Source organism: Orussus abietinus, unplaced genomic scaffold, assembly GCF_000612105.2.
Source record: "Orussus abietinus isolate OABI.00-Male unplaced genomic scaffold, Oabi_2.0 scaffold9, whole genome shotgun sequence".
NCBI classification, from domain to species: domain Eukaryota; kingdom Metazoa; phylum Arthropoda; class Insecta; order Hymenoptera; family Orussidae; genus Orussus; species Orussus abietinus.
Genome location: NW_019396004.1, coordinates 1,143,384 through 1,166,336, shown reverse-complemented (window position 1 = coordinate 1,166,336; position 22,953 = coordinate 1,143,384). Strand labels below are relative to the sequence as shown.

Here is a 22,953-nt window from a genome sequence, read left to right as displayed (position 1 = left end):
CGGGGTTCCACGACGCATCCTCGGTTCAAATGGGAGCGGAGATCTCGGCGGGAAATTCAAACCGCCTTAAGAATTTTCCCTAAATCACCGAAATCTGATAATTATTCGGTGTTCTATGTCCCCGATAATCATGTGCGCGGTTTCTAGAGTAAAGAATGTCCGTTCTATCAAGTGCTCCGATTAGAATTCGACAAACACCATGAATGGCCACGGTCAAAGTGAGGGAGCGTTCCATTGGGCCGGGAAGCCGGCTCGAGGGGAAATTGGCCAATCCTGGGGGACAATATTCAAGAGTGGGGCAACAGGCGCTCTTCGAACGGGTCAAATGCCCACGGCGGTTCCGAACGTACAGTAGTCGTCCAACAGCTCGCATCGGCCGTTCCTGGAAGGTCATGTGCACGGTTCTAAAGGACGAAGACCTGGAAGTCTCCCTCCTCCTGGAGGATGGCACCATCCTCCCAGGAAGGAGCTTCGGGGCGGTGGTCCCTGTCGACGGGGAAGTCGGTGAGGGGCTTTATTTCACCGGAAACCGGGAATTTCTCGCGCTCCCGAGCGGCGAGTTTGGAGTCCTCCTGAACGCGGCGGGTGTCACACAGACCGCGGCGCGGCGACGCGTCAACCATGGAAAACCAATCAGAATTGCCTTTTACAGGCGCAGTACTTTTTCCGCGATTTTGATTGGTGGGAAATTTTCGAGGCGGCGATTTGCCGCGTTCTGTGCGACACACGACGCGGTTACTTGGACCCCGGCCTAACACGTGGTCGAATGCCACTTTACCGACCGCGCCGGCGCGTGGCCTTCGCTTCTGACGTCACGAGCCGGCACGTTGAGCCAAAAAATCATTTTCTACGGAAAATGAAAAGAATTCATGTGATTAAAAGAGTTTCACTTGATGCTGTATAGGAAATTAGCGGTCGGGTTGATTAAATGGAATTTACCCTTTGACTAGTAAGGACTTCCAACGTTTAGCCGAAATTCGGGGGACCGTGCGGGCGATAGTGGACCTAACGTTGGACGGATATGTATGATGCCAGAAAATTCAATTCGTTTAAAGTATATGAAGTTGTTTTAGTTTTATTAATGAATTAAAATTCCTTAATGAGTATCTATCGCCGATGGACAACTTTATAGACCAGGTGTCAAGTATCAGTTACTTAAAAAACGATTTCAGATATTAAATACCTGGATTCGCGTACCATAAATTGATCGTTGGTGTAATGGCTCTTTTGAAGACTGATTTGAAGTGATACTAACGCCAGTATTAAATATCTCCTTTAGACGGAGGCGCACGTGCTGGCCTTTCTTTTTTACAAGCAACTTTACCGACCGGTTTCTGAAATAAACGACATGCACGCCTACACATATCGCCCTAGAATTGCATGCGAATCTCCTGCGAGCTGGTTGGCTTTCTTCGGAATTAATTTATCGGACGATAGGAACACCTCGTCGGATAAAAGATGCCGTTCTTACTCGCCCGGGGAATGGATGCTCTGTGAGAGATAGGCTCCTCGAACCAGTCATCAATTTTTCTCGACGGTTCGTGATAAGAAACGGCGCGCGTATTATCAGCTAAACCGTGCTTTGATATCTTACATTGTGAAGGTATTAATTACACGAGAAGAGCTCTCGTGTTACCCCCAGCGAAAATGGGCAATTATGAGAGATATAAAAAATCTTTCCTCGGTCAATGACCACGTGGTCGGAATCTCGCTTTGACAGATCGCTCCGTTGTCTTATTTCTCCAAAACTGACATATATAATTATAATATGAATTATACTAAACGAAAAGAATTGCGACTGGGTAGGTTTTTTATTTTTCTTATGAGGAAGGAGAAGGAGCCAAAGACCAATGGGAATTGCGCGGGAAGACCGAACTTTTCTACGATAAATGTGTTATCATGCCCAGTTAACGCTGATACATATTCCTAATGAATATTGTAGGATGCATTAGTTAATGATAAATCGCATTTCGCAGTTTTCCAAACTGGCATGGTGGGGTACTCGGAGTCCCTGACGGATCCCTCGTATCATGCCCAAATTTTGGTCCTCACGTATCCACTGATCGGGAATTATGGAGTCCCTGGCGATGAGACGGACGAGTACGACTTGCCATGGTAGGTGTCTTTGTTTTTGAAGGAACGGTGATAAGACACTTGTTCAGATGATAATAAATCCGTGTTTCCACAGCTGGTTCGAGTCGAACCGAATTTGGGCAGCTGGTCTCATCGTCGGGGAGCTCAGCGAGACCCCCAGCCACTGGCGGAGCACCAGGACCTTGTCTCAGTGGATGAAGGAACGAAATGTCCCAGGGATTCGAGAAATCGACACTCGAGCCTTGACCAAGATCATCCGGGAGAAAGGCTCCGTCCTGGGGAGGATAGTTTATGGGGAACCATACGCCGTATCTTTACTCTTGACCCCACCGATCTCAGACCCCAACAAGAGACACCTCGTGGCTGAGGTTTCCCGAGTGAGTTATCCCGTGTCTTTTAATTTTTATCCAGAATTAATATTGACATCTGATCCTGACAATTGTCCAGAAAGCGCCCACCACGTACAACCCGGGTGGCCATCCACGAATATGCGTGGTGGACTGCGGTTTGAAGTTCAACCAACTTCGCTGCTTCCTAAGTCGAGGTGCCAGGGTGGACGTCGTCCCCTGGGACCACCCCCTAGACGTCCACGAATTCGATGGGCTTTTTCTGAGCAATGGACCCGGCGACCCCAGCATGTGCGAGGCAACGATCGATCACATCCGATCGGTATTGACAAGTGGTACAAAGAAACCCATTTTTGGAATATGTCTGGGCCATCAACTCCTCGCCCTGGCTGTAGGATGTTCCAGCTACAAAATGGCGTTAGTACAACTTTCCACTCTGCATGAGTCGGGTAGGGAATAACAAAGATACGTGGAGAGATTCTTAGGAGATTTTTAAGAGATTTTTATGAGTCTCTTAAATCGGTATGCCACTCCGAGCGTCGAGAAAATGACATACTTATGCCTGAGAAAAATGTATAATTTTTCTCGACGTTCCCAGTAGTAGAGCCCCTTAAGAGATTCATGGACGTTATTGAAGATATCTGCTGTTTTCCAGATACGGGAATCGAGGACACAATCAGCCGGCTATCCATTGTGGAAGTGGGAGATGTTACATGACGTCTCAGAATCACGGATTCGCAATCGATGTCTCGACCTTGCCCGGTGACTGGGAGCCGTTGTTTACAAATGCAAACGACAAGTCCAACGAGGGAATCGTGCACTCCTCTTTGCCATATTTCTCCGTGCAATTCCACCCTGAACACACGGCAGGTCCCCAGGACCTCGAATGTCTCTTCGACATCTTCTTGGAGACGGTAAAGGAGGAGACCAAGGGCCTCCAAAATGGCCCAGTCAGAGAAAGGCTCCTTCAGACTTTGACTAGGAATTATTCGGTTCCTAAAGAATTCGCACGTCCGAAAAAAGTCCTAATTCTGGGCTCCGGAGGTCTCAGTATAGGCCAGGCTGGGGAATTCGACTATTCTGGGTCTCAGGCCATGAAGGCACTTCGCGAAGATTGCATTCAGACTCTCCTTATAAACCCCAACATCGCCACCGTGCAGACCTCGAAAGGCATGGCAGATAAAGTGTACTTCCTGCCCATTACTCCCGAATATGTGGAACAGGTGAGAATCTGAAGGGAGTTTTCCTATAATTCGATGAAAGGGAGACATTGATGGTATCGAACAGAAAATTCGATTAACTCTTTATATCACTTCGTGGTGTCGAACAACCCAAACTTCAATAAACAATTAAGTTTGTTTCAGGTCATACGCTCCGAAAGACCGGACGGGGTGCTGCTGACTTTCGGTGGGCAGACTGCTCTAAATTGCGGAGTGGAATTGGAGAAGAACGGTGTCTTCGCCAAGTACAATGTTAAAATCCTAGGAACACCAATACAGTCGATTATTCAGACCGAGGATAGAAAGATGTTCACGGAGAGGATAAGCGAAATAAACGAGAAAGTCGCGCCGAGCGCCGCTGTCTACTCGATCCAGCAGGTCGCTATCTGATTTACCACTTTCAACATTTATTTTCCATTAATTCCCAACTCTTAAAAAAAATCCTTGCTCCTTCGACAGGCTCTAGAGGCTGCAGAAAAACTGGGATACCCCGTGATGGCGAGGGCAGCGTTCTCTCTAGGAGGTTTAGGGTCCGGTTTCGCGAACAGCAAGGAAGAGCTGAAGATACTCGCCCAGCAAGCCTTGGCTCATTCCAATCAGCTGATCATCGACAAGTCTCTGAAGGGCTGGAAGGAAGTCGAGTACGAAGTGGTCAGAGATGCGTACGACAACTGCATAACAGTCTGCAACATGGAGAACGTCGATCCCCTTGGTATCCACACAGGGGAGTCCATCGTTGTTGCACCCAGCCAGACGTTGTCGAATAGGGAGTACAACCTCTTAAGGACGACCGCTATCAACGTTATCAGACATTTCGGTATCGTGGGGGAGTGCAACATCCAGTACGCCCTGAACCCCCTGTCGGAGGAGTACTTTATAATCGAGGTGAACGCCAGATTGTCCAGAAGTTCCGCTTTGGCCAGCAAAGCGACCGGATATCCATTGGCCTACGTGGCTGCTAAACTAGCTCTGGGCATTCCTCTTCCGGATATCCGAAATTCCGTCACCGGCGAAACAACCGCCTGCTTCGAGCCCAGCCTCGACTATTGCGTCGTCAAGATTCCCAGATGGGACCTCAGCAAGTTCCAGCGAGTCAGCACCAAGGTGTGCCCTACATCCTTATCGTAGTCTGAAGCAGCACTAAAGGCAGCGAAAGATTTTTTATACGTCTCCCTTTCTTTTATTTAAGATCGGTAGCTCGATGAAGAGCGTCGGCGAGGTCATGGCCATTGGCAGGAAGTTCGAGGAAGCCTTTCAGAAAGCTCTCAGAATGGTGGACGAGAACGTGACCGGGTTCGACCCGTACGTCAAGTCCATCAGCGACGAGGAACTCGAAAAGCCAACCGACAAGAGGATGTTCGTCCTCGCGGCTTCCATCAAGGCAGGATACACGATCGACAGGCTCTACGAATTGACCAAGATCGACCGCTGGTTCTTGGAGAAGATGCGGAACATCATCAGCTATTACGAGCTCCTGGAGAACCTCGACCAGACCAAGCTCTCTCACGAGGTTCTACTCGGCGCCAAGAGAATCGGCTTTTCGGACAAGCAAATAGCTGCTGCCGTGAAGAGCACCGAGCTCGCTGTTCGCAAACAACGGCAAGAAAATCAGATCCAGCCTTTTGTTAAACAGATAGACACTGTCGCTGCGGAGTGGCCGGCTACGACCAACTATCTGTATCTGACCTACAATGGCATTTCTCACGATCTCGAGTTCCCGGGAGGATACACAATCGTCATAGGTACTAGACAATACTTTTAGATGTAAATCCCTCGATTTTAGGCATTGCTAACTCTTTTGATACCACGGGCGACTATAGTCATAAAATTTTCCGTTGATGCATAACTAGTCGAATTTTTTCACTTTGCTTTCTTTTGGACTTTTTTTACTTTTTCACCATGGTCAACGTTTGTCGCGCTTGGTCCATATTGTAGCGATAAATTCCCGATTTGAGGGTCTGTACAGAGGAAGCATATTGGAGAAAGGCATCGAAAGGGTTAATCGAAGTCACTTTTAGGATCTGGGGTATATCGAATCGGCAGTTCCGTCGAATTCGATTGGTGTGCCGTGAGCTGCTTGCGAGAACTCAGACGTTTAGGTCGCAAGACTATCATGGTCAACTACAACCCTGAGACGGTCAGCACTGACTACGACATGTGCGACCGCCTCTATTTCGAGGAGATATCGTTCGAGGTGGTGATGGACATTTATGACTACGAGAACCCCGAAGGAATTATCCTGTCGATGGGTGGCCAGCTGCCTAACAACATAGCCATGGACCTCCACAGACAGCAAGCCAGAATTTTGGGAACGTCCCCAGAGTCCGTAGACGGTGCTGAGAATCGCTTCAAGTTCTCCAGAATGCTGGACCGAATCGGGATATCTCAACCCAGGTAATGGGAATTTTTCTTTACCATAGTCGATATGACACTTGCATGACACCTTAAGTATTATCTGTCCAGGTGGAAGGAGCTGACGAATCTGAAGTCAGCCATCGAATTCTGCGAGGAAGTTGGGTATCCATGTCTGGTTCGACCATCCTACGTCCTGAGTGGTGCGGCTATGAACGTTGCTCATTCGAACCACGATCTGGAGTCCTACCTAAAAAACGCCAGCAAAGTCAGTAAGGAACATCCCGTGGTGATATCCAAGTTCATCCTGGAAGCCAAAGAGATAGACGTGGATGCCGTGGCCTATGACGGAGTCATCCTCTGCATGGCAGTCTCGGAGCACGTGGAAAATGCAGGAGTCCATTCTGGAGACGCCACCCTCGTCACTCCTCCCCAAGATATCAACCCTCAGACCCTGATAAAAATCCGCACCATCTCCAGAGCTATCGCCGCATCTCTGGAGGTCACTGGACCATTTAATATGCAGCTGATCGCGAAGGTAATCGGCATTTAAATGATGATCAAAGATCAAAGAAATGCAACTAATTCCTGATTTACTCCAGGACAACGAATTGAAAGTGATCGAATGCAACGTGAGGGTGTCCAGGTCGTTCCCCTTCGTCTCCAAGACCCTGGACCACGATTTTGTGGCGATGGCCACTCGGTTAATCGTCGGGGAAACCGTGGATCCTGTGGATGTCCTGGCAGGATGTGGAAAAGTCGGCGTGAAGGTCCCACAATTTTCCTTCTCCCGGCTCGCAGGTTATTCATCTAATTATCCATTCTTTGCCGTTATTCCTAAAGATACTCCGTGGAAAAGTGTCATCTCTCCGTCTATTATCATCTACAGGTGCAGATGTAATGTTGGGAGTGGAGATGGCATCGACCGGAGAGGTCGCGTGTTTTGGCGACAATCGGTACGAGGCTTATCTAAAGGGAATGATGAGCACCGGGTTCCACATCCCGCAGAAAGGAATTTTACTATCCATAGGTAGTTTCAAAGTAAGTGCACGGATTAATTAATCCGTCTATGAATGAGAAGAGTGAATTATTTCTTTATCTTCTGATAGCACAAAATGGAGCTGCTTCCTTCGATAAGGAGTCTGCACAAGATGGGGTACAAGCTGTACGCCAGCATGGGCACCGCCGATTTCTACACCGAACATGGAGTCGAGGTGAGTCATTCTTATTGCTTATTTTTTTTTTTTTTATAACAAACGCGACTATTTACAAGAGTTCTATATGTATGTACAGTGACACCGATCAAATTCGGGGAATGTCCAATCTAACGAGCGGATCACGCGGATGGGTGGCTGCGCTTTTATTTTTAATTAGATGTATGTCGTTTCGGTCAGGAATGAATCCTTCTCGCCTTTTGCTATGGACACTGTATGTGGCTTCTTTGCAGAAGATGCGTCTTCTGGCTCGCTAGGTCTCGTTATTCCGAACTCTTCAGAACTTTTAGCCTCTTCAGCCTTGGAACCACCGTCTTTGTCCTCGAAGACGACTCTTCTGGATCCTGTCGGGCCCATCTCCGAGGCGTCTTTATCTTCCAGAGGAGTTTTTCTGGTTTTCGGAAGGCTGGATTCATGTTCTTCTAATCGACTCTCCTTGTGGACGGCTGCTTTGACTACTTTTTCCTCAACAATGGCAACTTGCGACCGGTACCCGTAGCCGCTCGTACTCTCGATGTCGTACTCCTTCGATCCTTTGTTCATGTTCAGAGTCACGGGGACTCGGTCAAGAGATTCTTTGGTGAACCGTTCTCTAAGGGGGAGACTGAATGTCGGAGGATCTATGTTCCTCCTCGGAGTTTCCGGAGCCTCGTTAACTGATTTCGAGCCGATGGCTTTCCTCTTCAAGGCGCGAATCTTCTGCCGATACGCCTTCGCGTCGTCCTTGAACCGAGGGTACTCCGACAGCAAAACTGATAGGAGATCGGCCTGGCTTAGGTATACCGATTTTTGTTGACTAGCCCTATATTGGTGGCAACACTCTGCCATTTTTATGAAGTGCTTGATGAAGAAGTCCAACAAGGCACTCAACCTTGGTCCCTCCAACTCTGCGCAGCGAACCTGTAAGTCGAAGGACTAGGCATTAGCATTGTTATCATCCATTACCCATTTGCTATAAATTTCTAAATAAATGAATAATTCCCGCACTTGTGGCCTGAACTCATTACACGTGTTTATGAAATATATGAACAAATGTCAAATTAAAATATTTCTGGGTAACTTTGTTTAAGCATACGGTGCTTACCGAGATTTCAACGATGGAGTCGTGAGCCTTCTTTGGATTGATAAGAGTCTTGTGAGTCACGGGTTTCCTGGAGTCGACGTATTGCTGGTCCTTCTTCGACTTCACATTGTCCCAGAACCCTCCAGGGTGATCATACTCCTTGTCATACGCGGTGTAATCGTTTACCTTATCCAAAGGCTTTGGGATTTGCCTGGCAAGAGCAGGATTAACCAAGATTAGAGCATCCTCCGAATCCTGCGTCAATATCCGGAAAAGCTTCTCGTAGTCCAACCTGGGGAAGAACTTATCGCTCTTGTGGCGTATATTCTCCATGGCATGGAAGACATACATCACGGGGTTCTCGATGATCCTCTTCAGTTGTTTCTGATTGTGCAGGAGGTACTCGTCGGGGATATTTTGGAAAAGGTTCTTCTCCTTGATGAAGTAGTCCGGAAGGGTGGGCTCGTTCCTACTGATAGCATGATAGAGAGAATTCAGGAGTTTCAGAAGACACTCTCCGGTCATGTTCTCCGGCCACCTGGAGGGTCTGTCATCTTCTTCTGCCAGCCAGAACAGCTGATTCCTAATATGAGCAGTGGCCAGCCCATGGGTCGAGTTGACGGGCCTGATGAATATCTTCAGCAACATCAGAGCGATCAGGTACACCCTGACTTGCGAACTGCTCAGACAAGTCTCCAGGAACCTCTCAGCAGCCGGGAAAGTCAGCTGCCATTCGAGGTCCTCTTGGGCATTCACCTCCTTCTTCGGAACGAAGCCTTCGGGTACGGCATAACAGCCGAATTCCTTGATCTTGTCGATGATCTCATAGGTGGGCCATGTTCCCCTAGGTCTGTACAACCATTCCTGAGCGCAGGATGGCCATTGGGTCCAGACTCCAGGGATCACCTCGTAGGACTCCACGCTGGCGTACTTTGCCGTCTTGAAGACGTCTATGTTGTCGCAGTAGATCACCGCACCATGGCCCTCGACATAGGACACGGTCTCCTGGTCGAACCCTAGATCCGCTGCCAAATGATCTACAAAAAGATCAATGAAGTGCTTCATGAACTGACCACTGTTCCAGTACCACACGTCATAGTTGTAGCGCTTCAAGGCGACCTTAATCCTGCGTTGCTTGTTGTTCAGCATCTGCCTTCGCTCTTCTTTAGGGTCGTAGATCTTCCCATCCTTGGTGTAGGTCAGTTTCTTGAAGCAGTTCGGAGGGATCTCCGCATCCGATGGCGTGTCTCCGGGTTTGGCAAGCTTTATGGGGTTGTTTTTTATGGTCGCATAGCCACAATCGCTGTCACTGTCCACGGTGTAGCTGCCAGATCTGTATCCTGAACTTGTGCTGCCGGCAGGACTCTCGTTCGGAGTCTGCTGGCCAGGGTTGTTCTTCGGATGAGCCTTCGAAGATCTCGGCCTGTTGTGGGATCCTCTGGAGTATCCTGACCCGGAGCTGAGGGACTTTGAAGATCGTGGCCCAGCGCTGTAGTTGTCTTCTTCTTTTGGTCTTTTTGGGTATCGGGGTATTGGCAGACTCGCGTGAGACTCTGCTCTGTCGTAGAGGCTTTCCTCGGTTTCTTCGCACCCTAGGTCCGGGAGGGATCTGCTCAGGGTGGACTTGGACAACTCCGTTATTCGCTTACTGCGGATGGGAAGTGCTTTTCCTAGGCTGGACTTCATGTTGAACATGCTGTCGTTGTCGCTGTAGGGCTCGTCGCCGTCTTCGGCTATGGAGGAGAGGTCCACGTCGTCCTCGGCTACGGGATTCTTCTTCGAGGGCGTCACTTCTAATCGCTGGAGACGAACGTATCCTGCAAACGGAATGATCATTGTTGGTCCTGGCATCCTGAGCTCGAATCATAAGAAATGGAGTCAGACAAAAATTTCAACTACTTCTGAGGTACCAACCCTGATGTTCGCTGGGTTTCAGGAGCATGTTATAAGTGACGGCATCGTTTACGCTGCTGTAATGTGGACCATACACTTCCTCGGTGACTTCAACATTATCCATTACGACGTAAATTCTGACGGGCTGCAGAGGTTCCTCCGTGGGTCGAGAAGTTTGTCTCATAGATATGAACTTCACGTTCTGGGATACTTGCTCCTGAAGAACATCCGGAAGCAGGGTGTGCTTCAAGGGCGGCAAACGTTCGTTCAGTTCCGTCTCTCGGGATGAGACCAATGTCTGTTGTATGTGCGAGATCTCTCTAGAGGAAACGAAAAAACAACGTTGGTCTAAATCGAGAAACAATGTTTTCCTGTGAATCCCGGGGACCTTGGCGGACGTGGTGATCGGCAATCTACGGTGATGTCACCTCCAACAATATTCGGTAAATTCGAGTCAATGGCGATTAGATTAATTGGGAAGGCGCGTATCGCCTTAAAACATTCTCGGAAGTACTTTTTCTGGATTTACGATCGATCGCGAGGAATATATCGAAGAGGAGGACCGCCATTAAGGACTTTGTAAATCCTCTCGATGCTCGAAAAGGGGTCTACGAGATTCGGCAATGCCGATATCTTGCTCTATCGGGAGCCATTTGATAAGAGGATCGGTATTTGCTGGATGAGGTCGGAACGTGGCTGAGAAATTTTTTAGGACTTATCCAGGATGCACCGCACGGGGTGGAGGTGAGACTTACTCTTCGTAATTCTTGAAAAACTGAACACACATCATCAAATTGTTCAGGATGAAGCCCTCGGGGTCCCTGACGATGGTTCTCCGGAGAAGTCGGAGGTCCTGCTCGTAGACCTCGTCGAAGTCCTGGGAACTTCTTCCTTGCTGGGACTCTGGAGACCTCTGTGCTCGTCCTGGATATCTCCTGCCTCTGCCCTTGCCCTTCGACTTGCCACTGCCCATTTTTCTTTTCTCCTTTTTTCACGATTTTCTGACTGATCGGGTTCACTGGGATTTTTTCTTTCCACCATGAGATCCTTCGCGAGGTCGAGGTCAGCCCTCGAACCTGGAAGCGGACATGCTTTCAGAATTTGGCTGACTTCTTCCTCCGACACTCGACGACTTGCGATTGTCCGCTCGTAAGGGATCTCGATAAATATCTATCGCGTTATCGAGTCGCGCTTCGTGTTTTTAATCGAACGCTTCCTATCGAATGATAACGGAGCCCACGTCAAAAATTCGTGGAAGCAATTTCGCGCCGGCTGTAGTCGCCCTGATAAATACGCTCTCTAGAGGAGTCCGTAAACAGGAGGTCAAGCGTCTTCGAGGAGATCATTCGAGGACTTCGCATATATCTGCAGCCACCATAGATACCATAGCCCCTCGACAACTATAACGATAACGTTTACGGAAAATTTTTTAATACTAAATCAAAAGGATGATTTTAAATCAGGCGCCTTTCATGACACACAAATTTACAGGTACATCAGAAGTTTCACTTTAAACGGGTTAATGAAAGCTCCTAATGGACTTTAGCGCACATTATGAAAGACTTCTTGTAACATAAATCGCAGGAAGTAAGATTCACTCCCCAGACATGACGAAGAGGAGTAGATAATCATTTTATCGTACAGTGTTACGTTCTTCTACCTTCGTAAAAAGAATGAGGCATGAGTCTTCGTGATATATAACCGCGTCCGGTCTTTGAACCACTATTTGGCTGAATTCGTAAAGTATTCGATAAGGCACTCGAGTTCGATTGGTCAGCTAGACACGGAAGACATTTGGCATACTCGACACCTGAAATCCGTGACGTCACCGATAACCATATCGGAGAGTTCGACGCTTCCGATAAAGACGTCCGCGTCTAATCTGCAGCTTTTAATCCCTGCAGGTTTGCACGGGATCCTTGATAAACTTCCTGAAGGACTTCTTCGTCTTGGAGATTGGTAATCCCAATCTTTTTTTCCAATTTCTCGGTTATCTTTCCTGGAAACGTAACGAGGACCTTGCGAATGTGGAATCTGAAGGAAGGAAAAATGAATTCCACAGTGGTCGAAACCTGGATTTTCACTTTTCATTCGTTGTTATCAAATGTTTACGACGGGTTTGCCATCGGAGATTATAAGAATGTTTTCTTAGGTGGAGCCTGTGCAATGGACCTTCGAAAACATCGACGTCAACGAGGACTCCAGCCCCAGCGAACTCCGCCATCTTGCAGACTTCCTGTCGAAGAAACACTTCGATTTGGTGATCAATTTGCCGATGAGAAATGGAGGAGCTCGTCGTGTCTCCAATTTCATGACCCATGGCTACCGCACGAGAAGACTGGCAGTTGATTATTCGGTTCCTCTTGTCACTGACGTTAAATGTGCCAAGCTTTTGGTCGAGGTAAAGACCTTGTGCAGTACCCAAGTTGGAATTTCGATCATACTTAAAATTCTGGCTCCGAGTAGGATCGAAATTTCATCTCGGATAGTGTAAACTCATCCCTTAACAGAGAGATACTTTGGCACTTGTAGGCCATGAGGATGCTGGGCGGAAAAGCTCCTCGCATGAAGACTCACACCGACTGCATGACCTCGAGGAGGATGCTGAAGCTCCCAGGCTTCATCGACGTGCACGTGCATGCCCGAGACCCCGGAGCCGAGTACAAGGAAGACTTTGCATCCTGCACAGCAGCTGCATTATCTGGAGGGATTACGATGATCCTGGCGATGCCCAACACGAATCCAGCCGTGGTCGACCATCAATCGTTCGCCCTTGCGAAAGAGGTGACCCTGCAGGAACCACGAAAAGTCTCTAAAAATGGATTAACCAAGTTTCGCTGAATGGAAAAAAAAATTGTTCTTACAGAAAGCAATGGCCGGAGCTAGGTGCGATTACGCGATTTTCCTAGGGGCCTCTTCGGACAATTACACCATCAGCTCCGAAATCGCTCCTCTCGCCGCGGGCTTGAAGATGTACCTCAACGAGACCTTTACAACCCTTCGCCTGAGCGACCTCACTGTGTGGATTAAGGTTGGTCAAGGTCCCCTCTCTTCGGTTTAACCCTTCTGCAGAATCCTAGGTCCCTGATGGCGCTCGACTCGGGTCCATGGGATTTTTAAAACCCTTCTTGCATGCAATCGATTATGAAAGGCCCTTCCCGGATGACATGAACAATGCACTTTCCAGCACTTCGACAACTGGCCGAAGAAGTACCCCTTGTGTGTACATGCCGAAGGCCAGACAACAGCTGCCGTGTTGTTGCTGGCCAGTTTGCACAATAGGCCGATTCATGTCTGCCATGTCGCAAGGAAGGAAGAAATCCAGATCATCCGAGCTGCCAAAGAAAAGGTTCGAGATGCCCTCGACTGATTTATCGATTTTTTAGACCTTTCAGCGATTTCCTTTTAACAATTGAATTCAATTTACAGGGACTGTCCGTCACCTGCGAAGTCTGTCCCCACCATCTTTTCCTTTGCCAGGATGACCTCGATCGCATAGGTCATGGTCCAGGTCAAGTGAGGCCGACTTTGGGAACTAAAGAGGATCAGCAAGCTCTTTGGGAAAATCTGGACTTAATCGACTGCTTCGCCACCGACCATGGTAAATCCTGTCATAGAAAGTCCTCGTCCAAACGATAAACGTTCAGCTCTTCGACTAATTTGGAAAAAAGCTTTCAAAGCTCGAACAGCACCGTTGATAAAAATTTGGAGTAATAATCGCACTAATAATCAAAATATCTCCAATTGCAAATACCATAGAAGAGCTTCTTTTACAAAAAAAAAAAAAATACTTGCTGAGTTAGCAATGGAATCATTTTTCAGCTCCACATAGTGTCCAGGAGAAAACGGGGGAGAAGCCGCCTCCCGGATTTCCGGGGTTGGAGACAATACTTCCGCTTTTGCTAAACGCCGTGCATGAGGGAAAGCTCACCGTGGAGGTATGTCAAGAGACACGAGAGAAAAGTCTCGAGATTAATTGCGATGCCACTTGTTAGGAGTTACAAGGAAAAATGCCCGCCGTTGGTTATCACTTCCTTACAAAGAGTCAGGCATTGTCACTCGATTGTCGTGTGCACGATCGCGATAAACGACCTTACTATCATTGGAGTAATTCCCTAGATAAGAGCGCCTTGGCCAACGCCAGCCGACCTTGTGTGCCCAGTCTGTGTTAACGTCAAGTTGCGTTTCCTAAAGGTCAAGAATGCATTCGAGCAGTTTTATATAACGTTGCGTAAGGTACACTGGGAGACATCAATGCCCTCCCAACCTGCACAGGCGATGCCGTATCTGCAGGGAAGACATTCATATCCGCCACTGTACATTCAGGACTTCAGGAGCGAGATGGCAAGGCGATTGATCCACTTTCTATTTCCCAGGACATCGTGGAGAAGTTCTACAAAAATCCGAAGCGCATCTTCAACCTGCCCGATCAGGCCAACACCTACGTCGAGGTCGACCTGGACGAAGTGTGGGTCATCCCGGAAGCGATGCGCTTTACAAAGTCGAAGTGGACGCCATTTGCAGGGATGAAGGTCCGAGGATGCGTCCACAGAGTCGTCCTGAGAGGAGAGGTGGCCTACGTGGAGGGACAGGTCCTTGTCAATCCAGGATTTGGCCAGGACGTTCGCGAGTTGCAGGCTAAACTGAAGCATCAGCCAGGAACTCACGTAATGAACGTCGAAGTTAGCAGTCGACCAGGGTCGGCTCTGGATGGACTCCTGTCCCCGAATTTGGAGAAAATCGCAGCTGGACCAATAAAGGACCTCGACCGTCTCGCCGACGCCTTCGATGGGCTCCTCAACGGTACAGGACTTCGCTTGTAGGAATGGTTTAATTTAACTCCTTCATCCAGAGCTTGAACTAAACTTCTGGTTGTTTTCTAGAACCATATGCCAACCTCCTTCAACCGGCGTACAAGTCGAACGTCCACTTTGCTCTTGAAATGGACACCCGGGACCATCACAAGGTCCTTGGAGGACTTCGCAGCTTGTCGCCTCTTCCATTCACTGCTGGTATTCGTCACAAAAGCGACAGCAACCCGAATCTCTTCGTCCCTCCTGTTTCTACTATCCCCCACATCTCTACGAGTCATGGACTGGCAGGACACCACATCCTGTCCGTTGACATGTTCTCCAAGGAGCAGCTCAACGACATCTTCAACCTAGCCCAGACCTTCCGCATCTACGTGATAAAAGAAAGACCGCTGGACCACATTCTGCGGGTAAACCTGAATTTCCCGTTCAGCAATGAAAAACCCCGTGGTGGTTTCCTTCTGACTAGTGAATTTCTTCAGGGAAAGGTGATGGCGTCGATCTTCTACGAGGTCAGCACCAGGACGTCCTGCAGCTTCTCTGCAGCCATGCAGAGACTCGGTGGTCGCGTCATTCACATGGACGGCTCGACTTCTTCTGTGAAAAAGGGAGAAACCCTGGAAGGTCCTTAAATATCTTGCGTATCGTAGGAAATAATTCTCAACATTCTCATTAAACGAGGGAACATTTCAGATTCCGTGGCGGTGATGGCGGGCTACGCGGACGTTGTGGTCCTGAGGCACCCAGAGCCTGGTGCAGTCGCGGTAAGGATGCAATAAGATACGTCATATTCTATCTTCGGGTAGACTCTTTCTATCAAAACCTACTCGAAACCATTCAGAGAGCCTCCCAGCACTGTCGCAAGCCGTTGCTGAATGCCGGAGACGGAGTAGGAGAGCATCCCACCCAAGCGTTGCTGGACATCTTCACGATTCGAGAAGAAATCGGCACAGTGAACGGCCTGACCATCACCATGGTCGGTGACTTGAAACATGGGCGAACCGTCCATTCTCTCGCCAGGTCAGCTCCTAATCAACCCCCTCTATCTATCTAAAACCCCTTAAACACACGTAAAAAATTAACCCATGTAATCAACTCAGGTTGCTGACTCTCTACAATGTTCAACTTTGTTACGTGAATCCTCCTGGCCTGGGCATGCCAGACCATGTCGTGAATTATGTGGCTGAAAGGGGGATTTCCCAGGAGAAATTCGCCAGCCTGGAAGATGTCCTTCCGAACACGGACGTCCTGTACATGACGAGAATACAACGCGAGCGATTCGCAACGCAAGACGAGTACATTAAGGTAAGGACTCCTAATGGTTCTTTAAAAATGTCCCCATGGACCCTTGGTGATGCCACAGTTGATGCCCAGGACGATTATGCATTTACTTTAATTTAACGTATGTTTCTTTTAGGTTTGCGGGCACTTCGTCGTCACGCCACAGCTGATGACCAGGGCGAAGAGGAAAATGGTGGTGATGCACCCTCTCCCTCGAGTTTTCGAGATTAGTCCAGAATTTGACACGGACCCCAGAGCTGCATATTTTAGACAGGCAGAATGTGGGGTTTACGTGAGAATGGCATTGCTTGCCATGGTCCTTGGAAGGAGCTAGGCAAATGGAATTAGGAATTATGGGCTCGACGACTCGGGGACTCAATTTTCGACCTCATACGATCAACGCGCGATATTGACCGCTTCGTATACGACTTTTAAATGTTGACCAATGACGCGACCTTGCAACAATGCAAAGATTTTCAGGCGAATGGATTTGTATGGGGAGGAAATTTGTATCAAGTCGAGAATCGGGTCCGAGGACCCGCCCATGTTTCCCTTCGATATTCCGCTAGTTATCCTGTTCAATGGACTCTGACTCCAGAACGATTTCTGGGCGATTCGACGACGCTAACTGACTGCTCCAAGTGGAGGCACAAAATAGGCTGGAAATTGCATAATTATCTTACAAGAAACCCGTTACAGGGACGGCTGAGGTGCTTTCGTTCTCGACACTTGCGCAGCGCGCAGAGTCGGACGGTGTCCTAATTTACCAAATTATTTTAATATTTGACGTGATCTACTGCAATATTTTATGCAATCGACCGAGTGAAAATTCACTCGTGACAAAATTGTCATGTCAACCAAGTGTTTGGCCGTGCATGTAACAACCATATTCTATAGTTAAAACAAGAAAAATCCAAATGATTCGGTTCCAATTATTTGTTGTATTACGCAGTGAGTAAACGGCTCGATAGATGTTCTTCCGGTGTACTCACTTTTGGCGTGAATGTGGGATTAAAAAAGGGCTCTAGGGATCCGTAACTACCGTAATGGCATAATTTACAGCCGAAGTACATTTCCTACTACTCGCACTGCGCGAGGAATAAACAGCTTAGCAAGCATTAAAGATTGGAGGTGAATTTTTATTAAGCCACGGACGAGAATAACTCGTCGGGCGGCGATTATCGTTGCGCGTGTGTGTAATGTACAGACATGTGCATGGTAATGCACTTTGCATCGATGTTGCACATTCCTTCCAGCTCGTGTCCAAGGATATACAATTACAGTATCAGAGATTACACCCGCCCTGTGTGACGAGGGGCACGTACTTCTTATTGTACCTACGATATCGATACAATGACGAGTCTTCCCCGCAGGTGCGGAATGGACGTTCACCTATGATTAGTCGAAACCGTTCGTCATTACGTATTAGCTTTATCAACATGTTCAATTATCGAATCCCGAGCTAAAATCGTCCTCATCCGTCCGGTATCCGAGTGACAATGAAGGCACTTTCGGGGTCTTATCTATCCGAATCTGTTTGCACAAGTACAGGTCGCTCTTATCAGATCCATTAGTAACGGTCTCGCGGCTCGGAAGAAAAATTAATTACAGAGTAATTTTAACGATAACGAGTTAATCACTCGGATTTAGAGCTAAGCGATTCCTGGGGCGGAACCCTTTGTACGGAAAGTGACACCGATGGGGAACGGGATTTCGTTATTAAATCCTCTTGGCTTCTCGGATCGAATAAATAGAGAGGCTCTAGCAATAAATACAGAAGTTGATAAACAATCACAGTGGATAGGATGTCTTTCGAGAGCAGATCTTTGGCCCTTCGCTACTCCGAGAAAAGGCATTCATCGAACCAATGAATCGTTACGTTAATTCAAAGAATAATCATTTGGCTTAACTAAATTGCCATTGTTCCGAAGAAACGCTGCATCCAATTTATTATCAATTATCGGCACTATCCGAAGAAACGTTTACTTGGCTCGATGAATTCTTTTTTCTCAGTGTATACTGAGATGCGTTACGTATAAATTAATTAATCCTAGTACTCGATACCACCGGCTCAGAAGTTCGTTTAGAAGGAGACTTCCGCAGTTACGGTGACGTGACTGTAATTAACAGAATTCTTTTCCGTAGTCGTCCTTGCTCATGAATGCAGCCTTTCTCCTTGGGCAGGACCGGCTCCCGTGATCCTCGAGGAAGTGTCCTTCGTTGATTCCAGATCCCAAGCGATTAAGAATCGATTTTTCTCCTTATCAGACCGCGATGTCACCTGGGTTCTCCGGGTCCAGAGATCCTGTTGGACACATGTCCGAAGCCAAAGATTTCCCATCTTCGTCCCGACGACTCCTACCAAGTGGAGGCTTCTTCAGCTTCAGCCTCCGTCTTTTCGGGGATTCCTTTTTCCTATGGACATATACCTTGTCAGTTCCTTTGGACCTCTCTCCCTGTTTCTACTATGTTACATTTTACGTTTCCTTTCTAATGTCAAACTTATGCCACCGCAGTTATCTAATTTCAATTTGTTGTCTGAGAAGTCTGGCTCAGCGAAGTTGACATTAAAATCACCGCTCACTATTATTGCTATTTGATCCCAATTACATTTTTTTTTAATATATATATTCATCTTTCTATGTGTGGAGAATTTTCGTGAACAGTGTTAGTGCTCTGGATAAAGTGTTGATAGTTAATGTGAAATGAAAATGAGCTATGCCCAGAGTAAGCGGAGGATGCGCGAGGGCATTTCATGGATTATTATACTAGTTATTACAAATAATAATATATAATCGGTCTCTTTAAATTAATTACTGGATGCTTCCACTTACTGGAACTTGCAATCGAGGAAAATCCCCATGCTGAACAGGATAACTATAGCCGCGATGACGCCCACGAGGACGACCACCAGCGTCACTATCGCGTCCTCTTCTTCGGGAGAGAACGGAGTTTCCGTAGTCGAAGCATCATCTGGAAATATATACAAAGGATTAAGAGAACCGAGGAATAGTTAATCCTAATTGCACTAGGCTTCGGACTGGTCGAAATAACGTAATTTTTTTTTTTTTTTTTTTCAAACGGCGACCACCGTTGGTATAAAAAGACTCGAGCATTTCGATCAGATCGTCACGCGGATTTAACAATAGAAAGCCACCGGAACGTTGGTCGGTCTTACATAAACCTAATAATAAGAAATCGACAGTTCTCCTTGTCACTGCTATACATCTAGCCGCTGTTATCAGAGCCGGTCGTTTCTATCCGCTGATTAGGGAAATCACAGTTGTCACAGTGAGAGAGATGCAATCTGAAATCCTCATCGCGTCTTCTTTTTTCCATAGAATCGAAAAGAGGGACGATAAGTGGAGTTATCATTGTCAGAACACTATTAAAAGCCACTTTGACTTTGGCTGATAATAGTGCACTGAGGAAAAAAAATGGAATATTCGCCAGTCCTTAAAAGGATACGAATGTGGCATCGAGGGGTGAATTATTCTTTTTTTTATTTTTTAATTAGATGTACCGAATCGTTTCAAACCTCACAACGTGAATGTAAAGGCTATAAGGAACAACCGTGAAATTTAACGTTTCATTAAAAGTTTCAATAATGTCCGTAAAAAATTTTTTCAACAGTCGACATTTCATGGGTGGACCTTCACAGCGAGACTTTTTGACGTCACCTTAAAAACCATATGACATACCACTGCAGAAAGAATAACATTACAAATCGTAATTTTACAAACTGTCATTTTATAAAATGTAACTTTGTATATTTGTCGCGAAACTCTACCGAATTTCATGATATTCTCACGAAGGACTGGCGCCTATATTACAGTTCGCATGGTAACGTTTAATACAATTTTCTCTTAATCCGGAAGCGTGTTCAGATAATAAGAGCACGTTCCATCATTTTTAATCTAATCAGGTCCTCGCCTTCGTCTCGTAACGCCCATTCATCGGGGAATTCATGTTGAGTCAGTTATCGGGAGATTCGTGGCTTCCAAAAATTGTATTAGCATTTCCGAGCGGTATCTCGACTTCTCCGGAAGAGTTGTGCACTTCCTAGCCATTGATCCTGAGGATTAGAAATTCTAGACGAGCAGGGGGCACCTGATAAACCCAGACAGGTGTAGCGACCCGCTTTACGTTATCAATCGCCGAGGCGAACGCACCGGAGGACGCTCCATGAAAATGCATAGGAAAATTCGGTCGCACGTATTGTCCTCAGCCATTGACGTCAGGGAATACATCTTTGATCCTTTCCGAGGATCCCTATGCCAACGTGCCTCTTGGCACGTACACCATGCCTTATGGTTACCATAAAATAAGGTCAGCCTTTAACGGACTCAACGGGCCAAACTCTGGGTGATAATGCGACAGCCCTTTTATTAATATTGATATTAACAAATAGGAAAAAACGTAACCTCTACACCTGTATTAATTGCCATTTTGAAGCTGTACAGGTAGGCGAGGCTTCGTATCTGCCGACCCATGCAAAAGTGACTCGACGTGATAACGTATCGCATTCTTCAAATACCTCTTGCACACGTATAGGATAAACCATCAGACCTCAAACGGCGAAAGTATTTGCGAGAAATATTCCCCCGACTAATTAATGCAGCGAAATCGCTTCCTGACTTTTCCCTCTCCGTTTAAAAGAAAGGAAACAAAAATCTACGCATGGCCGCCGAAGTGAAACTTCTAAGTTACAGGGAATTGTTAGACATTATTCATTACTCTTTGGCATGGTAATTAATTATTAAATGTGAATTGTATCATCGTGACAGTATTAAAAGGAGGATGCATTTATAAACTAATTAATTGTTAAAGAGAAGCGTTTTATCTCCCGAGTCGGACCCCTTTCGCGACAACTGGATTTATAAATGTCATAAGATTTACACTTCCGAATATTCCCATTCCACGTTAAGAGGCCGAAGTATTGATATCGAGGTCAGAAACGCCGTTTTCAGAAACCGGGTGCCTTGGAATTTCTGCTAAGGCCGTCTTCTCGCGTAACACGTAACTCCTCGGCGATTCCTCGAGGGAATTGAAACTGGAACGCGCGGCTTCGATACGAGCACAGCTTGTTAACAAAACGAGTTTCCTTAAACAAGCATAATGCGACGATAACATTCGACCCGACTCGCCGAAAAGTCTTCCCTAGACCCGCAAGACGAGCTCGCATCGAGTGTACCAAAAATCCCTGAAAACCCGCTCAAAGGCTCCGACACTAAAAATGACAATGTTCAATGATAATGTAAGGATTAAAATCACTAGAGAAATCACCTTTCCTCCAGAGTGAGGTGCTGCTGACGTTATGAGATCCCAGGTCCATTTTCTATCGAGGAAAATTGGAATTCTTCACTTCACACATTGAACGTTCCCTGGTGCACAAGTGGGTGAAAAGTGTTAAAATGTTACGGAGTAAAAGAAAAAGAGGAATAAAAGATGTACCAGATGGTTAAGATGGGTGGATCCTGGTTATTGGTTGTTTATGATTTTTTTTTTATATATATATATATATTGGAAAAATCGGATTCTCTTCAGAGCGGATGCAAATGAGGAGTGCGCGTGCCGGCTGATTCGAGGCTCTGAAGAGAACTGAAGAGAACCTCGAAGCACATGCGGCGATTGGCACTTACGGTACCGACCGAGGAAACGAGACCCCCTGCGAGGAGAGGATCGGAGAAACTGGAACCGTTCCATTCACTGTCTCGCAGTTAAACAATGCCTTCCACAGGTAGCAGAACCTATGGACGCAGTTCGACCAAAGTACGGCTAATAATCCCAGTCAATATAAACCCAGTTTGGAAGTTTCTTGCGAACTAGGAAGAGACCTTGTCGATTTAGAAAGGAGTGAAAGTGCCAGGGGAAAACTGTGATCGCGTCTCTGCCGAACCTATTCATCTACGAAGTGGACAAAATAAAAGTACCGATGTACACTTTTCCTATATAACTCAGTTATTGATTCTACATGGGTCAATCTTTAAGGGAGGCGGTATCTTGTGAAATGCGATTTAAATAAAGTGAGCTCAAGAGGGAATTTAAGATATACGGTGATTTTAACGCGTGTTTCAAAATGGCGTACGAATCGCGTGGGCCAAATTAACGCGATGGAACAAATGACAATTTCTCCCGGATCAATCGGTGGTAAAATTTTGAGGGGGGTACGGTTTTCCAAATAGAGTTTTAAGAGTTCCTAAAGCGGTATCGCGGAAGTGGCCGCCTCGAGAAAGGAATGGAAATCTCGTTCGAAGTGAAACTACAACTACCCGCTTGTACACTCGCGGCCAAAAGTGCAATTGATCGATTACAGCTAAACCACTGAGACTTTCTAATGAGATTCCCCAACTCGCGGAAGGTTTTTAGCGTTATTTACATTCCTGCTTGGAGGTGCATTACGGAAGTCCACTCCGAACTGTGGAGAGATGCACCTCGTACGGTTTGGCCAGAGTGGGGCTCTGGCGAGTTAATTCTAGTAAGGCCGGTTTTCGGTCCGTTTAAACAAGCACTTGAATCATTTATTTTACTCGCGACGGCTCAATGGCACTTTACCACTAATTTCCGGTCCTAGACGCATTGAACCGTCTGCTAAGTAATCGTGATCACCGGCTATTTAGGAACGCTCATCGAGTTTCGCGATTCAGACTTCGCAATAAGTGCACCTATGGCGATTTC

General features: G+C 47.0%; 3 protein-coding genes across 3 annotated transcripts; 1 reads left to right on the top strand and 2 right to left on the bottom strand.

The window, feature by feature from the left end:
• Positions 1-372: 372 nt before the first annotated feature.
• On the top strand, positions 373-17,398 carry LOC105700826 (CAD protein). The gene is made up of 26 exons (XM_012427016.2): positions 373-504; positions 1,977-2,115; positions 2,189-2,471; positions 2,542-2,858; positions 3,097-3,664; positions 3,806-4,039; positions 4,121-4,765; positions 4,851-5,403; positions 5,680-6,055; positions 6,125-6,551; positions 6,616-6,814; positions 6,903-7,054; positions 7,123-7,227; positions 12,336-12,584; positions 12,716-12,967; positions 13,050-13,214; positions 13,371-13,532; positions 13,613-13,784; positions 14,006-14,121; positions 14,560-14,986; positions 15,067-15,404; positions 15,477-15,618; positions 15,688-15,758; positions 15,836-16,014; positions 16,095-16,299; positions 16,412-17,398. The coding sequence occupies exons 1-26, from the start codon at positions 393-395 to the stop codon at positions 16,607-16,609; spliced, it is 6,786 nt and encodes a 2,261-aa protein (XP_012282439.1). The 5' UTR covers positions 373-392; the 3' UTR covers positions 16,610-17,398.
• Positions 7,272-11,335, bottom strand: LOC105700827. Its single transcript, XM_012427017.1, has 4 exons — positions 10,939-11,335; positions 10,205-10,503; positions 8,312-10,107; positions 7,272-8,127 (listed from the first exon to the last, which is right to left on the bottom strand). Exons 1-4 carry the CDS (start codon positions 11,154-11,156, stop codon positions 7,384-7,386), a joined length of 3,057 nt encoding a protein of 1,018 aa, XP_012282440.1. The 5' UTR covers positions 11,157-11,335; the 3' UTR covers positions 7,272-7,383.
• LOC105700828 lies at positions 17,394-21,871 on the bottom strand. Its single transcript, XM_012427018.2, has 4 exons — positions 21,730-21,871; positions 21,562-21,659; positions 19,110-19,248; positions 17,394-18,690 (listed from the first exon to the last, which is right to left on the bottom strand). The coding sequence occupies exons 2-4, from the start codon at positions 21,608-21,610 to the stop codon at positions 18,540-18,542; spliced, it is 339 nt and encodes a 112-aa protein (XP_012282441.1). The 5' UTR covers positions 21,611-21,659; positions 21,730-21,871; the 3' UTR covers positions 17,394-18,539.
• Between the last annotated feature and the right edge of the window lie 1,082 nt (positions 21,872-22,953).

Excerpts from the sequence above, each read along its gene's own strand:
- LOC105700827 (XM_012427017.1), bottom strand. The coding sequence starts at position 11,156 with ATGGGCAGTGGCAAGTCGAAGGGCAAGGGCAGAGGCAGGAGATATCCA. Across the intron at positions 10,504-10,938 it reads TTTTTCAAGAATTACGAAGA|AGAGATCTCGCACATACAAC; the intron begins GTAAGTCTCACC and ends CGTTTCCTCTAG. Across the intron at positions 8,128-8,311 it reads ACTCCATCGTTGAAATCTCG|GTTCGCTGCGCAGAGTTGGA; the intron begins GTAAGCACCGTA and ends TTCGACTTACAG.
- LOC105700826 (XM_012427016.2), top strand. The coding sequence starts at position 393 with ATGTGCACGGTTCTAAAGGACGAAGACCTGGAAGTCTCCCTCCTCCTG. Across the intron at positions 6,815-6,902 it reads TTCCTTCTCCCGGCTCGCAG|GTGCAGATGTAATGTTGGGA; the intron begins GTTATTCATCTA and ends TATCATCTACAG. Across the intron at positions 16,300-16,411 it reads CGCAAGACGAGTACATTAAG|GTTTGCGGGCACTTCGTCGT; the intron begins GTAAGGACTCCT and ends TGTTTCTTTTAG.
- LOC105700828 (XM_012427018.2), bottom strand. The coding sequence starts at position 21,610 with ATGGACCTGGGATCTCATAACGTCAGCAGCACCTCACTCTGGAGGAAA. Across the intron at positions 19,249-21,561 it reads CACCTCACTCTGGAGGAAAG|ATGATGCTTCGACTACGGAA; the intron begins GTGATTTCTCTA and ends ATATATTTCCAG. Across the intron at positions 18,691-19,109 it reads TTCCTCGATTGCAAGTTCCA|GAAAAAGGAATCCCCGAAAA; the intron begins GTAAGTGGAAGC and ends ATATGTCCATAG.